At 33.6% G+C, this 16,018-nt stretch overlaps 2 protein-coding genes across 12 annotated transcripts; both read right to left on the bottom strand.

Moving 5' to 3' along the window:
* Window positions 1-5,717: 5,717 nt before the first annotated feature.
* On the bottom strand, window positions 5,718-15,257 carry LOC115979247. 11 transcript variants are annotated; one of them, XR_004088996.1, is made up of 10 exons: window positions 13,030-15,257; window positions 12,537-12,613; window positions 11,767-11,894; window positions 11,428-11,604; window positions 9,977-10,600; window positions 9,546-9,632; window positions 8,574-8,662; window positions 8,400-8,444; window positions 6,509-6,576; window positions 5,718-6,169 (listed from the first exon to the last, which is right to left on the bottom strand). XR_004088996.1 is itself a non-coding variant. In XM_031101231.1 (8 exons), exons 4-8 carry the CDS (start codon window positions 10,145-10,147, stop codon window positions 6,154-6,156), a joined length of 387 nt encoding a protein of 128 aa, XP_030957091.1. In that variant the 5' UTR covers window positions 10,148-10,600; window positions 11,428-11,604; window positions 11,767-11,894; window positions 12,537-12,618; the 3' UTR covers window positions 5,718-6,153. The 11 variants fall into 11 exon arrangements, 2 of the variants coding, with proteins under 2 accessions (XP_030957091.1, XP_030957090.1); XR_004088999.1 differs by having other exon boundaries at window positions 8,574-8,650; XR_004088998.1 differs by having other exon boundaries at window positions 9,977-10,550.
* Window positions 15,258-15,437: 180 nt separating this feature from the next.
* On the bottom strand, window positions 15,438-15,860 carry LOC115980350 (putative disease resistance protein RGA4). The gene has a single exon (XM_031102614.1). The coding sequence runs from the start codon at window positions 15,858-15,860 to the stop codon at window positions 15,438-15,440; it is 423 nt and encodes a 140-aa protein (XP_030958474.1).
* Between the last annotated feature and the right edge of the window lie 158 nt (window positions 15,861-16,018).

Below are 16,018 nucleotides of genomic sequence, written 5' to 3'. Positions count from 1 at the left end.
CTCTGTTATGGCTTTAACTTGGGACAAGGGCAATTGGAATAAAATATATTCAGCTCCTTATAGATCTTTGTTATGCTAGAGTAGGTCTTTTCATGATCACCAGACACAGCCAAGTTCACACTTTTGAAATTCAGAGAACACAACTTGGATTTTGACACATTTTGTCATTACAATCTACTAGACACATACATTAGTATATAAAGCAACAAGGAATCACAGTTCCGGGAATTTGAGGGAAGTATGATATACACTTAAGCAGTATGAGTGACCACTTGGAGCACTAGAACAACTTGCAAGAGATTAGAAATGATTGAGTAGAAGATACTAGAGAATTAGCCGAAATGAAGTCACTTTTATAGTAGGAATTCTAAGTGGAAGCTACGTTTGTGGGTCGGTCCATGCCTAAACTTATAATAATGTCATGAAACCGACCATGATTAGAGTTTAGCATTTTGTTGAGGATGTGGAGACTGCATATGAGCATTCAAGTAAAAGAATATGAGGTCAATTCTCAAAAAAAAAAAAAAAAAAATGTAAAAGAATATGAGATGGATAGCAGTAAATTTAGAGATCCCATGTTCTTCTCACGACTCTCACTTTCTTTAGTGCTAAAAATAGTAGTTTCACTAAAAAAATGGGTTGTTAGATTAAAATCTTTTAATGAAAATTATTGTTGCTACTGGTATGATTATACTTTCATTATTGAAAAAGGTTCAATCGAAGTTAATATGTTGATAACAAGAATAACAATGGCCATTGTTAGATATTTTATTTTCTGGTAGAACACAAGTAGTACTTCCCAATAAAATCTTTAAAAAAAAAAAAAAAATTAAAATGGGTATGTATTATTGCAAACGATATATACTTATGAAGAAAAAAAAAAGGAAATTTCAGACCTTTAAGTTCAAAAAGTTATTGGAGTAGTTTTGATATAAATTTTGGAGTATTGGTGGATAAATGAGCATGGAGAAAGTGCCAATTGAATTTGCAGTTGACGAGTAGAAATTCTTTCACTTTCTGAGTGTCAATTCAATTACATTATATCATCCCACTTTGGATTTTCTAATATTATCTTGATGTAGGTCAACAAGAAAGTAATATTCTTTAAAGAAACTCATCCACTGACCAATATCCCTATTGTGGCTTTAGCTTCTTTTGCTGATACCTGGTCATGCCCACTTTAGTTTTCTTTTTTTTGGCTGCGATAGGGTTCTGCTTGGTTTTGTAATCTATTCAGCATTTGAAAAATGACGGTGGATTCCGTCTTGGATAACATAAATCACATTTATTTTAGTCCAAACAAAGTGTGGGTGGCATAAGATAGAATTTAGGCAACATTCCATTAGATTCATAGGCCCGGAAACTACTAAAGGGGGGTTGTATAGTATTACTGTATTAGTAGCAAAAGTCCCATTATCTGCAACAGAAGTAGTCCTAGCAAAGCATTAAAAGAATTAGGGAATGGCATGCTACCAGTGATACAAGCTTTGTTCACAAACGTAAGCCTGTCAAATTTTGATAATTACCCTAATAATTGTTATCGTAGAAAATAGGGCTTGAACCTTTTAGCATTCATTTCATAGTAGTGTTAATATATCATCAGGCCTAGCAACATGTGGTTGATAATAGTTCTTGTTTAAAGTTGAACATCCACAATTGACATAGGTCAACTAAACGTATTGGTGAATAAATTGTCAGTGGATCCAAAATTTTGATAAGGTTCTGAGCAAATCGATTTCAATCGAAAATCCTGCCATATATGACAATGGCCATAACCAAAAAAAAAAAATAAAATAAAATAATAATAATAATAATGATTTTGGAATTACTTAAAGCAATAGTGCACTCACAGATTTTGGAATTACCATTCAATTACCATTAGAACGATGACCATTGGATGTGTTCCACAACCGAGTTCTCCATTATTATTTATGTAGTCTTCCAACTTAGAAATATTTGAGGCAAAGACACTCACATAAAGAGAACAAAGTCATGACCATTGGATGTGACTCAATTCTTCATTTTGGACCAAAATAATTGTTCACTTTTACATTTTGTTCTCCTAGTGAATTTTAACCATGCTATCATCGGTTTCTTCATTAATCATTAGGTCATCGGACTGTTTAATTATAGTTCATGAGGAAACTCATAGACATAGCTTACATTGAAAACTTATTTAATCAAAAAATACATCTATTACTATGGAAATTAAATTCCAGGAGAATTTTAGTGTGTTAGTAACTTACCTGGAACATGAAGCCAGTTTTGCATGATCCTATGATTTTGAAGCAATAAGCTTCATAAACTGAATTTTCACTTGCAAGCAGTGTCCCTTGCCATTTTAGATAATTGTATGTAGATTGATTTGGTCAGTTATGCTTGTGGGTTTGGCATATATATGTGGCACCCCCAACTATGTTGATGCTAGGGACTGATCAACCATGGTCACCTTACATGTTTGTCTGCTTAGAGTATGATTTGTGCTCTACTGCTCTAGATAGCTTTTAGATTCTTCATGGGCATTAAATTTGTACCTAATTATTGAATTGTGCCTCTAAGGTATGCATTCCCTAGTTTCATTTAAAAGATTCAAATTATTCTTGGTTTCTTAAATTAGCTAGTCTGTCACATTCCTATTAGATCTATCGCTTGAGGTTGCTGCAAAAATTTCAATTATTGATAACAAAGCCTCCACATTATTCTGGAAAATTTTTTTGGAAGTCTTTTATAAGAAAAGCTTGTCTTCTTTTTAAATATAAGAGATTGTTTTTATTTTTTATTTTTTATTTTATTTAATGTGAATAATTAGTGATAGTATTGGATTATTTTTTATGTGAATAATATGTTATCTTTATGGTATTGAAGCATGTTGACCACTTCCTATTTCCCTAAGCACTAGCTTATGTGAAATCTCTCTCTCTCTCAATCACTTAAGCAAATGTGCCCTTACACACGAGTCCTTACACACTTCATGAAGTGGTATAACCTTTTTTGACCTCAATCAAAAAAATCAGTCACCAAGAGTAGCATTTTCCTCTTCAACTAGTCAAAAGTCCAAAAATAAGTCTGCTCTATTTTTTTGTGACAGTTATTAAGAAAGTTGACCAAAGATGATTGCTATGGTACAAATTGACCACTTGTAATGAGGAACATTTATGTGTAGCTTGTGTTGCTATAATACATTTATGGTAAAATTGTATTTTGATTCCTATTTATAGGTGTAATAAATTAAACTCCTATAGTTTCAAATGTAATAAATTAAACTAAAAGATTTGAAAAGGTAACAAATGAAGCCCTAAGTCCATATCTCATCCAAAAAATAAAAATAAAAACTTGATTCCATATTAAACTCCAAACACAATTGCATTCTATTTAAATGGGCTGGAATTTAATTTGTTACTTTTAAAAACTTTAATAGATTTAATTTGTTACATTACATTTGCAATTTTCAGGTTCAAAATATAATTTCCCCTTCTTCTGGGGTGTTTGGTGGGGGGGGGGGGGGGTGTGTGGTGGTGTCTCCAAAAAGAGGAAAACTGAGTTTTTCAATAACCCATTTTTTCTTTGTACTTTTCCCCTTCCTAACTTTTTTTTTTTTTGGGGTATGATTGCTCTTCCTAACTTGTGAGGTCATTTGTTTGGCTGAATTGCTTTGCCCATCAAGGTATTCTTTGGTTGTATAACCCAGAAGATATTTGGTTTTAAAAAAAAAAAAAAAAGCATGATATTAAGGGTGTGCATCTAATCCACCAACCTGACAAAGTCGACACCTTGGGTTGGTTTTCGTGGATTGGGTTGAAATTTTATTTTGAGTCTTGGATTTGGGTTGATTGTTTTTATTTCTATTTTTTTAACTCACTTATTTGATCTATCCCAACCCACCACACACACACACACACACACACATATATATATATATATATTAACCTTGTTTTAATATTTTAGTTTAATTCATTTTTTGGTATTTTGAGAATTAGATTAGTTTCGGAATATAATTTAGACATATTATGTGAATTGTAATAATTTATTAATAAAAAAACTTATATAGTTCATAAAAATCTAATTTTTTTTACAAGAGATGAAACATTCAAGTATAACACAACCTTAACGGGTTAGGTTGAAAAAAACCTCGCCGTGTACCCCAGCAATCATGATACTAAATATGCTAGAATTATTCATTATTTTAATACAAAATGCAACAAATAGTCAATTTTTCTTCTCTAAATGGGGAAAACATTAACAGCAGCTTTCTATGACTATTGGTGCACCACCCACCCATTCTGTCCTATTTTACACAGTTTGTAGATAATAGAGAGAGAGAGAGAGACCACATCAACAAATTCTTTGCACTTCAAGTTCCGTGCCCTCTGAGTGAAGTCACTTCCACATTCTCAAATCCTTCTCACTTCATTCTCTAGGATATATTTGGATAGAACTTATTTTGCTGAAACTGAAAACTGAAAACACTGTAGCGAAATAATTTTTAAATGTGTAAATAGTAACGTGTGACCCATTTTTAATGAAAAAGTTGCTGAAAAGTGATATTTGTGGGTCCATAAACAGTACACAGATACACTATTCATGGTTGAAAAGTCAACCTTTGCAGCTACTGTTCATGAATAGTAGCCGCATTACTCCCTGAAACGCATGAAAAAAAAAAAAAAGAAGAGAAGAGGAAAACGCAAAACGTGCAGACACTGAAACGCAACGCGTATCCAAACCTTGCCTAAGTATCCGCATGCCAAACTTTTTGACAAAGTTTGTATTCTCTCTTTTCCCTTCTTTTTTTTTCAACTTAAACATAAATGCATAAACACTGTCCCACTAGTCGCAAATCCACGTAATATATATAAAAATGTAATATAAGTATTTTATAAGAATATAATGTAAAATTTATAAGTTAAATAGTGTGTTTTGAATTCAATAACAATACATAAATTAAATAATTATTTTCAATTTTTATAAGTTTTATATATATGAAAAATGTAATATAAATAGAGAAGATGTTATTAAAAAGATTTTTAAAAAATATACCATGATCAGTTGACTAATTTGAACATATTAAAAAAAAATGTACATCCTCATTCCATGGAACACATGTAACATGTTATATTAAGTTTAAATTATTATATATGTTTAGAATTGTAACCTTTAAAAAAAAAAAAGTATAATGTCTATATTATTGGAATTTGAATTTTAACGTAATCTAGTGAATATTTAACATATTTATTACTTTTTTAGGCCCATATCTCTAACTTCTAATATCTATTTTGTTTGTATTTTTTTAACTCAAAACTAAAGAGTTTGGTTCAAATAGAATAAAATTTCATATTTTCCAACCTAAAAATTAAGGAAAAAAGAAAAAGAAAATGAAAAATAATTTTTGAGCCCCAATCTGAAAAAGCAACTTATAAAAAAAAAATAATTTAAGGCCTAGTTAATCCAAAATGATTGAAATAACCAAAATGAATCAAAATGCTACGATGATGTGGCTTAACAAGAGCTTAATAATAATAAATGCTACTATTCATTTTTTAGATATTACATAGAAGTGTAGCATGCACCACTTGTAGCAATACTTAAGCATCAGTTCAATTTGATAACTATTGCTACACAAATATTCTCATTGAATGAAGAAAATATCCCTGGTCATTGACAATGAATCCAAATACACCCCCTCCCATGAATATGTTACACAACTATATACTCTCATTGACAATTCACTCATCAAGTGAAAATATGTCAACTGAAAAGGGCTATATACTCATATCCATCAATAAGTCCAAAAAAGACAATTATACCAACAAGAAAAGTAATCCTCGCATAATGAGTTGAATTTGCATTTCCAAACAATATTTCTGAAACATCACCAACCAGTCTTTTTTGGTTCTTCAGTAAATAAGCAAATATATTTTCCACAAAAAAGAAAAAAAGAAAAAAAAAATCAATTCCCAAACAACTCATAAGTGAAAAGGTATGATTGGGGCACTTTTCACAGAGGCAGTAGTATTGGTTTAAATAATTCGGTTTTGAATAGGTCACTTTGGATACAACACCAGAGCCAACTTGCCATGTTTTGAATCCGAACATCAGTAGAGTGTTTGATGATTGAGTCCCTCACTGTTTGAAATGCCGGCTCAGGATTTATCTCTGCTAAGACTGCCAAATGCTGCATAGGTACAAGGATTCAGTCAGAGAAAGGGACTAGTGATAGATTTTTTGCCACTTAATTAAACAAAAGTGGATTAAAATTTGTGCAAATTGATCCCTATATTTAGACTGGCAACCTCTGAATTTTATACTACAATGAAGAAAAGACAAACAATGAAGTTTTTTACTACATCACATTCTATTATATAACTAAAAGTGCATATAAACCCAAAAGTGATGACCCTTGGGTGTTGGTATGTTAATGGTAGTCTTTTTGTAGGTTGACTTTTTTACAACTTGCAATTTTAATGCAGACTATATTTTCAGCAAATAAAATAAGAATCAAGCAGTGAATGACCTAATTCCATGACTTTGGCTGCATGTAACATTCCTTATATCCACATTGTTTTCCAATACAATCATCACCTGCATCGAAGGTATAAACCCAAAAGTGTGAACTAAATAGTAAATACATAGGGGAGACAAGAACTAGGATTTGAGAGCTTGTGGAATAATATGCCAGTGGATATGAATGAATTGTATATTTTCAAATTATTGAATTCCATCCGTGTTGGGACTATCAACAAGTGATTTTATGCTAACCAATTCTAAATGGATATTTTGAAAATGATCGAATTCAAAATAAACTCGGGGCTGATCTTAGCTCAAGTCCCCTTACTTTCAAATCAGAACTGGAAGCAAAACTTATGGCTGGCATAGTTAAAAACTTCAATGAAAGAACTACAGAGTTTAACATCCAAAATTAATTTCAAGCTACTTTTGTTTGCATCTTAAAGCATTATCAATATTTATTCCATTAATATAGGATGTCAATATTAATGAGGTATAATTAGAAATAAAAAAGGCTCAATTTGTCGTGCCTGCCATGAATATTCTACCATTTCTCTCATCTGCCATCTATAAGACCAACCCTGTGCAATAACATCACATGACACGTATGAAGATCAGACTATCTTGCGTACTAGTTTTTGGCGACCATGCTTCAAATCCATCTGGTGCCATTACAGTTCCACCAATCTTCTCATTATCAAGCCAAAAAGCAAGTTTTTCATCTTAAAATCAACCAACAGGCTTAAAGAAAAAAAAAAACTCAGCTTATAACTATATTACTAACACAACCAGAAGGATAAGATGGGATTTACAAGGCCCCTTGAAAATTGTAGTTTGTACCAAGAAGGAATGAATATTTGGGTGGAACAAGCATTGCAAACCTTTTGGCTTGGCAAGCACTACTTCAAGCATTCTTAAATGCTTTGGAGTCATAAATAACACCATCCACAACAGCAATGAAAAGTACATTGAAAAGAAATAATGCACGGATTCATGTGCCTCAGCTAAGTATTCCTTCTCATGGATTTAGAATTTTAGATTGTGTTCCCCCTTGCTTAAGTATGAGAAGACAGATTTGAAGATATTTAGCTAAATATAGAACAAATTCTCTTCATAATAGAGTACGACTCTAAACACAGTACACTGAAGTACAAGCCAATTAACTTAATTTGACTATAAAGGATGATGCCAGTTAGCGTCTCAATCATTTTAAACCAAAACTTGGACTTTAGACAGCTTTTTGTCTCAATCATTAGTCTTAAACCAAAATGATATAGGTGAAGCAATATCATTAGTCTTGTCAAGCAGGACTCCACACAAAGGGAATGCCATGTAGTAGCTTAAACCAATGGACCAGAAATATATAGGACTTCATTTTTACTTATTTGGAGAGGTTAGGGGAAATTCATTTTTTAAATTTACAACATAATAGAGATACCAAACATCCAACGGGTAATTAAAAATGCATTTTTTGCCCCAGAAACAGAGAATGAACATTTTTGTAGAGATACCAAATGCCATTTCGATATGGAAGCAATCTATTTATACGTGCCTTAAGTTATGTATTTACCCTCTTAAAATAAAAAATAAAAATGAAGGATCCCTAGATTACATTGATAGTATAAATTAACAGCGTCTTAGTCCCATTGATGAGATTGATATGGAAAAATACAATGAAATCATCTTCCATGAGGCACGTACACTTTCTGTTTTATTATGATATAACATTGAACTTCATGTTGATTTTAAAGGATGACATTAGAATATTTTTTTTATAGTCAATATTAAGAAGACACCAAATTTATTATATATATTGTGCACACGACAAAATGTTAAAAAATGAAGAGTGCAGTGTTAAAACCTACAGGCTGCAAAACAACTGAGTATCAGGAATATACCTGTCTGGCAATGAGATTACTCTTCTCACGAATAAAACCTACAGGCTGCAAAACAACAGAGTATCAGGAATTGGGAAATTGTTTTATGCGTAAAATAACGAGCCCATTTGTTTGAAAGATAATTGTGTGTAGCGAAAATTTAGGAGAATGAAAGGAGTTAGATTGATTACTCACTGACTGGGGTAGCACACATCTACAATTGCATACCGGTTTTCCAACAGTTCCACCAAATAGAATTGAGAGTAAAGAATCTAAAGATACAACTAAACAAGGAAAATAAATGTAAGAAGAAGAAAATGAAAAACGAAATGGTCAAAAGAGAGAGAAAATAGGTTCTACTATCAAAATGCAACCGTTGAATTTTCAAAATATTGATCCAATAAAATATTAATTAATGGTGTAACATCCAAAAGTTACACTAGGTGTAACTTGATCCTTACTCTAAAACTATTACTCCAAATTGAAAATATCAAATAGCAAAGCATACAGGCAGACAATTAAAGTTGTGTCCACAAGCCATGGTTGCAAAACTCATTAATGAAACCAGGGCCAGTTAAAGGTTCCAATTAAACACTACCTCGTCGACCATTAGATCAAATATTTGGCTCTTGGCATCACACTACCAACATCCTAAACTTGGCTCAAGGTCTTGTGAATTATGTGAAATACAACACACCATAATTTTAGTTACCTATGAATGGATCTTGTCAGACCCATACCCATGTAAGACTTAAGGCCAACTACATAAGCACTAGGACCATCAAAGAAAAGCCAAATATGCAAACTAAGCAAGTTGATCAACCACAATATAAGCAAATATGGATCTTCAAACAGAAGATGAAATTAAATAAATCAGAGCACAGATAATTAATAATAATTTTTTGTATTTCCCAGTCAAAAGCTGTAGGGAACTACTCAGAGGAGTTAATCTGATGCTCTACTAAAAAATCTCAATATTCTTACCATTAACACTTCAATCTACTGCTTCATTTTAAAGCCAAAGGCAAAACAAATAAATCAATTAATAAAAGAGTAATGTTTTGGCATCTTAAATGTATCATACACAGTATTTAATAGATATACATGTGCTCCAAAATCAGCATCAAGACAAACAAGAAAAAGATAATGATAAGGAAAATGAATTACCTGCTCAAAACCAAGCATAAGATTTGCCCACTCTATATCCCTAGTAATCAACAAATTGGACCTAGCAAGAAGGAGTGCAACCTGGGCCTAAATAAACATTAAGATCTTAAGATTAACTTTGAACATTAAGATCTTGAAAGAAACTTCAAGGCAACCTCAACCTTTCCCATGCTTTTTCCCCTTTGTTGTTCTTGCAGGGATTTCTCTAGGCTAATTTCTTACTCCACACATCCACAACCAGTATTTCAATTTTCACAAAAATAGCAATAATAAAATAGCAGCAAAAAGCACAATGAGCAAGCTGATGTATTTGTTAAAGATAATGAGAGATGGAGCTACTGAACAATCATGGCACAACAACTTAAATAATAATAAATCTACAGATTAATTCTAAAAGTAACAAACTGACAGCAACACTAAACCCAACTCACCTCCTCTGGAGTTTCTGGCTCCAGAAAAGCTGAGTCAGATTGGCTCAGAGGTGGTTGATTCAAAACTGGTTTTCCCTTGTCCAAAAAATCCTGTTCTGCAAAGAGGTGCCCCTGAATACCATCTTCCATATTCATGTTGGTTTTCATATGCTGTACCAGAAAAATTTCCATACTTAACAAATTTCCGCCTTCTTTTTCTGTTAGAATTTTTCATTTTCCTATCAGCAACCCAAAGCTGTACAAGAAAATCTCTGTCCAAGTGATTATCATTTTCAATGCTGTGTCCATACTTACGAGACACAACTATCTTTCTCTGTTTCAACCAAGGGGCATTTCCTTCTAAACCACCAGGTAGCTTAAATCTCCAAACAAGATTTCTTGCCAGAACCAACTTTTCTTGAAAACCTATAGCTGTACCACACAAACCATCTTGGAAAATGATCTTGCTGGAAATGTCCCACTTTGAGATTGCAAGTACTGAAGGACTTGAACCTTCTCAGGGGTAAAAGCACCATTTTGATTTTGATTTGTAGTATGATACAATGATTCACTCCTTCTGACAGTTTTATTGGTGCTGGCAAGACAACATCAACTCTTTGTCATCAAATAGAACTGTTACAGTGCCTGCAGAAATTCAATTTGCTAACTACTAAAACTCCATGGGTTGCAGGAGGAAGAATGGAAAAACACAGATTTTTAATAAAAGGAATAAATAAACAAGATATATATGTGTTGGGACGGAGAAAGAGTCCGGCATATATTTTCTGTACACTTTCGCTTGCACTTTGCCACAACTATGTTATGTATTAGATTTTGAGTTGCAGAGAAAAAATGGCAGGTTCATGTGATGGTGACAAATGGTGCAATGCTACAAAATAAATTTTACAATTTTTTGGCACTCAGCAGGATATAAATGGTAGCAGCATCAATTTCATCTAGAATCACCGTTATCATCACTTTATGACATTCAAATTACAGACTAAACACCTCAACATGTGTGAAACTTGTTGTCAAATTGTTTGTGTGCTTAGACTTTCTCTTATTTTGGTTTAGTCAAAGTTTTCACTTCAATTATGGTTGCATGGATGGAAGGGGTCCCCTTCTTCATTCAAAACCAGTTGGGATGGACAAAGCAAAAGAAATTGTGAACTGGAAATTAGAATTGGTTTAGTTAAAGGGGAAAGTCTTGGTACACGCTCGTTATTGCACATTCCGTACACATTTTATTTGAAACCGTGTTCTGAAAACAAGATTTTAGTTCAATTGTGAAATAATGTTTTCAAAATCACAATTTTTGTTAAATATTCCTAGGATATTGTTCCTAGACTGATGGAGAGCAAAATATTCCTAGGGTATTATTAGGTTGGAAAAAAAAAATGATTGACCATGGAACAAAAAAAAAATGCAGCAATAAAGTAAAAAAGAAAAAGAAATAGAAAGGAGAGAGTTACCTATACAAGAAGCAACATTTATGCGCCTAGATCAAGGAAGTTTGGACTGGTCCTATCTTCTCCTCTCCACTTCTTATGGTGTCCTTTTCAAAATAGGCAACTATAGATCGCAGCAAATAGCAAGTATTTATCAAATTGTGCCCTCTGCCCTTGGTGGTACATCTCACTCTTCCTCATCTTCATTGACAAGAAACACATCACTAAGACAAGAAATCTATGTGCATCCAGAATCAAACTTTAAAGTTGAAACATCAAAGCATGAAGATTAGCAACTATAGATTCAAGCTCTCAAAATTAAGGATAGAAGGTTGCAAAAGTTGTAGATTGTCAAGTTCCTACCCAACCTTTTATGTGTCATACAATATGCAAGCTTTACTGCCACAATAAAATGAACAAGTTTCTTCTGTAGGTCTTACTCAAAAGTGCATCCATGCGTGAAATTTTGCTCAAGCACAAAATATACTTCCCTACATGATAGAATTTGATGTATGGGTTAAATGAGGCCAACAAAATTAAATATCTAGCATGATGGTATTATAGATGGAAATAACAGTAAGAAAAATCATCTCATTACAAAAGATAAAAAATGATATTTGGATATACCTTGCAATAAAAGAGAACATAAGAAAAAAAAAACCGGAAGCTTGGCAATTTTTTTTTTTTTTTGACAATTTTATAAGGTGAAAATTGAACAGGTTCTTTAAAAATGGACAGCATTTTCTGTATCACTTAGAAAAGCAAATTAAAATGAGATGCAAGGATTGTATTAAGTTTAAACACAAGAAAAATCCAACTCAAAATTAAGTAAAATAGAAAATAACAAGGCCATATGACAATAATAAAAATCCACCAGTAAAGTTTCAGTACCATTGAGCCTGGGTTCTTTAAAATGAATAAAAATCTTCCATACATTTTACACATTCTGGTAATGTTGAAAATAGTGGGCCTACTAGATTGAACCATTGGTGACAGTCCCGTTGTGAGTTTGGCCAAAATTTGATAAATTTCTTTGGTGGGATTTTTTTGAGAGATAATGAAAATAATTAATTGATATTTCAGCCAAATGACAAAAGCAACAAAAGACGAAGAAAGAAATAGGAAGAAGTTACCCTTTACTGGTTCAGACTTGCAATGCCGAATCAAGCCGAGGATGAACTTTGCTCATGCGCAGTTTTTACGATGTCATCTAAATCAAGAAAATGAGCAAGACCCATAAAAATATTAAACTGCAAATGAAATAGAAAGAGGTAGGCATTTGATTTTGAGTTGTTTACATTTAAATGCAAATGAGTGAAAATCTGGAGACACGTTCATTTGATTATTCCATCTGAAAGTCCAGCCTTTCATTTTTTAAATCATTTCTGAAAATTTATTGTACCCATCATGCAATTTTCAATTCATCACAAGCTAACTGAATCTAAGCAACAACAATAAACTACGCTAACTCAAATTTATGAGAATATGTTGAATTCATCAATCTAGGTTGTGGGTAATTTTTTTTTTCAGTGGGAATTTTTACCAGAAAAATGAGAATATTTAATTGATAATATTTGTTTGCAAAATAAATGAAACGTAAGGAGAAGAAGAAGCAGAATGAGTTACCTTAAATAATAAGAATGTTCTTGAAGATCGATGATTGGGATGTGAGAAATGGTGCGCCAGTCCTCTCCTGTCTCTCTTTGGCAACGTTCCTTGATAATTGGACAGCCAGCGATCTCCAATTTATTCAATGGAATTGTACGCAGGAAGTCCGGCAATGACTTTAACTTTCCGCAGCCATGAATTTCCAGCCGTTGAAGACGAGGCATTACAGTAATACAGTCTGCGTCTTCTTTTCCTCCAATCCCAATCCATTCTTCCAACTCCTCCAACCACACAAACCTGAGATATTTCAAATTTGGGAATATTTTTATGTCTTCTTTCTTGTTCTCAGATTCTATTCCCAAAAATTCAACACCCACTTGTTTCAAACTACACACATTCCTTATAGTTAATGATTCGAGGAACGGGAACTTCCCCAAAGGAGGCAAACTCGTTAACTTTGTGGCCGAAAAGATAGAAACAAGTTTCAATTTGGTCAAGGACATCAACCAATTAGGAGACATTGTGGTGCCCTGGTACCAACGAATGTCTAACTGCTCCAAGTCTTGAGGTGGCTCTAAGGCATTTAAAACTAAGACATCCCTCTCCATTCTTCTATCATTGGGGTCGACCGCATTTGGAACCGGATCATCCCACCATCCTCTATCCTTCCCTTTCTTAAAAGATAGTATCATTTCACGAAGTTGTATCTTCTTCTTAAGTTGTGCATTCTCGGCCTCACTTACATCTATCACGTTCCCCAACCCACGTATTTCAAAACTCCCTTGCAGGTGGTTCAAATTTTTTAATTCTCCGAGTTTACATCCTTCGCTATCCTCGTCACTTATGCTGAAACATTTTAATGTTCTAAGAGAAATCAATCTTCCAATCCCTCTTGGAATCAGGAAATCTTCTCCAATAAGATGTCTTAAGTTAATTAATTTACCTATCCCTTGAGGTAATTTTGTGTAGACAGAACCAAAATCCTTGGTAATCTTCAAATATTGTAAATTGCATAAATTACAAATGGTTTCAGACAATACCTCAATACCCCCAAACAAAGTGAGATACCTTAAATGTATTAAATTTTCCACTGTGTGTGGAAGTTCCATAGTATTTATCAAAGTTAATACTCGTAAAAGTCTAAAATTCTGTAAATTGGGTATGTCATAACCAACTTGATTAAAAATGATAAGGGTGCGTAGATTTTTGGCACTATCAATGGACAAAGGAAATTGGGATACATTTCGAATTTCTAATCCTAAATGGCGAGCACTATTAAAGTCTAATTTTGACTCTATGTCACTACTGATTATTAAGCATTCATTCTTAGTAATCGACTGTGCAAAATCATGCACTATATCATGCATTTTATATCTCATGTCAAAAAATATATGTTCCTTTTGGAAGAAAGAGCGAATGACTAAACTTTTAAAGTATTCTCTTGCCATGATTTCCACCTCCATATTTCCCTTTGACTCAACAAATCCGTGTGCTATCCACATAGATACCAACATATCAACTTCAAAGACATGATCTTTTGGAAAGATAGCACAATATGAGAAACACCGTTTCAGTGGTGATGGCAAATCATAATAACTAAGTAACAATGGCGCAAAAAGTCCTCTTTCAATGTCTTCTAATTCCCAAAAATTGCTATCCAAAACATTGTTCCACTCTTCTCTACTTTTCTTGAAGTGCATGAGACTCCCCAGAGTCTTTGCAGCAAGGGGCAAGCCTTTGCACTTCTTTGATATTTTCTTGCCAACGTCTTCTAGTTGCTCACATTGCTTAGGATCCTCATCTACAAATGCTATTTTACTAAACACCAACCAACAATCTTCCTCAGACAATTCCTCTAACTTGATCGTATTTGCACTTTCCATCATCTTCGCAACTTTGTCTTTACGTGTGGTGACTAGGATTCTACTACTTTGGGAACCACAATTTTTGAGTGCATCTCTGAATGGCTTCCACATTGCATAGTCTTCAGTCCACACATCATCAAAGATAAGAAAAATCTTCTTTCCTCGAATTAATTCACAAATTGTATCTAGCAGACTTTGCAATTCAGTAGTGTTGGAATCATGAACTCCCAAAGCTTCAACGATAGCTTTGGCAACCCTACATTGATCAAAGGGTTCGGAAACACAAACCCAAATTCTTTTTTCAAAATGATCTTTCACCTCATGATGATTAAAGGCTAGTTGGGCAAAAGTGGTTTTTCCCATACCGCCCATACCCACCAAAGAGATGACATGGGGACGTTTTTGTTTTTCAGTACCCTCACCCAATATGATGCTCACTAGATCATCCTTAACCTTCTCGCGACCAAGAATATCAGACACATCAACATAAGAAGTAGTTTTTGGTCTCTCAACCACTTCTTCAATGGCCTTACTTAATTCAAACCCGTACACCTCCCTCTCTTAGTTAATCTCATCTAATTTTTCGTTCAGTTCTTTTATCTTATGAGCAATATCACGATTCTGAAAAAAATTAGGAACTGAGAAATTGAAGTTGGGCAATACCTTCCTCTTCTGAGCAGTGCTAGTTTGAGCTTTTTCTTCGACTTTTTGTTGTTTCTCAATCTCTTCTTTGATCATGGCAGTGTTCCACTCATCCAACACGTCGTACATCTCGTAGGATACGCGTTTGAGCTTATCTAACCAAAGCTTCACAGCTTCCTCCTTCAGCTGCCTCTTCTCAGCATCGTTGAGCACTGCCTGGATGGTACAGAATTTGGTTTCAAGCTTTTGGACTTCTTGTTTAACAGTTGCAGTCAACGTGAACTCTGAAGAAATGAAAGGACCAAGCTGCTCCACAATAGCAGAAAGTAAAGCACGAGCCATAGTTTGGAAATGGGAAATTTGCTGGATTTCACAAGAGAATACGAGTCTGTGAAAGAGTAGGTAGATAATGAACTGAGTGATGATATTCAGGAGAAACCAAATAGCAAATTCAAAAGCAGGGCCCGCTCTAGGCCCTACGTTATCAGTTTACACTCATC

The sequence above is a fragment of the Quercus lobata genome, chromosome 3 (genome assembly GCF_001633185.2).
Source record: "Quercus lobata isolate SW786 chromosome 3, ValleyOak3.0 Primary Assembly, whole genome shotgun sequence".
In the NCBI taxonomy this organism is placed as follows: domain Eukaryota; kingdom Viridiplantae; phylum Streptophyta; class Magnoliopsida; order Fagales; family Fagaceae; genus Quercus; species Quercus lobata.
This window is presented reverse-complemented; position numbering and strand designations above follow the sequence as displayed.

What these genes read in the sequence shown, in the direction of transcription:
- LOC115980350 (XM_031102614.1), bottom strand. Translation starts at nt 15,860, where the DNA reads ATGGCTCGTGCTTTACTTTCTGCTATTGTGGAGCAGCTTGGTCCTTTC.
- LOC115979247 (XM_031101230.1), bottom strand. Translation starts at nt 10,147, where the DNA reads ATGGAAATTTTTCTGGTACAGCATATGAAAACCAACATGAATATGGAA. An exon ending in AGCCAGAAACTCCAGAGGAG is followed by an intron (nt 9,633 to 9,976) that starts GTGAGTTGGGTT and finishes ATGTTTATTTAG; the next exon opens with GCCCAGGTTGCACTCCTTCT. An exon ending in TTATGCTTGGTTTTGAGCAG is followed by an intron (nt 8,445 to 9,545) that starts GTAATTCATTTT and finishes GTTGTTTTGCAG; the next exon opens with CCTGTAGGTTTTATTCGTGA.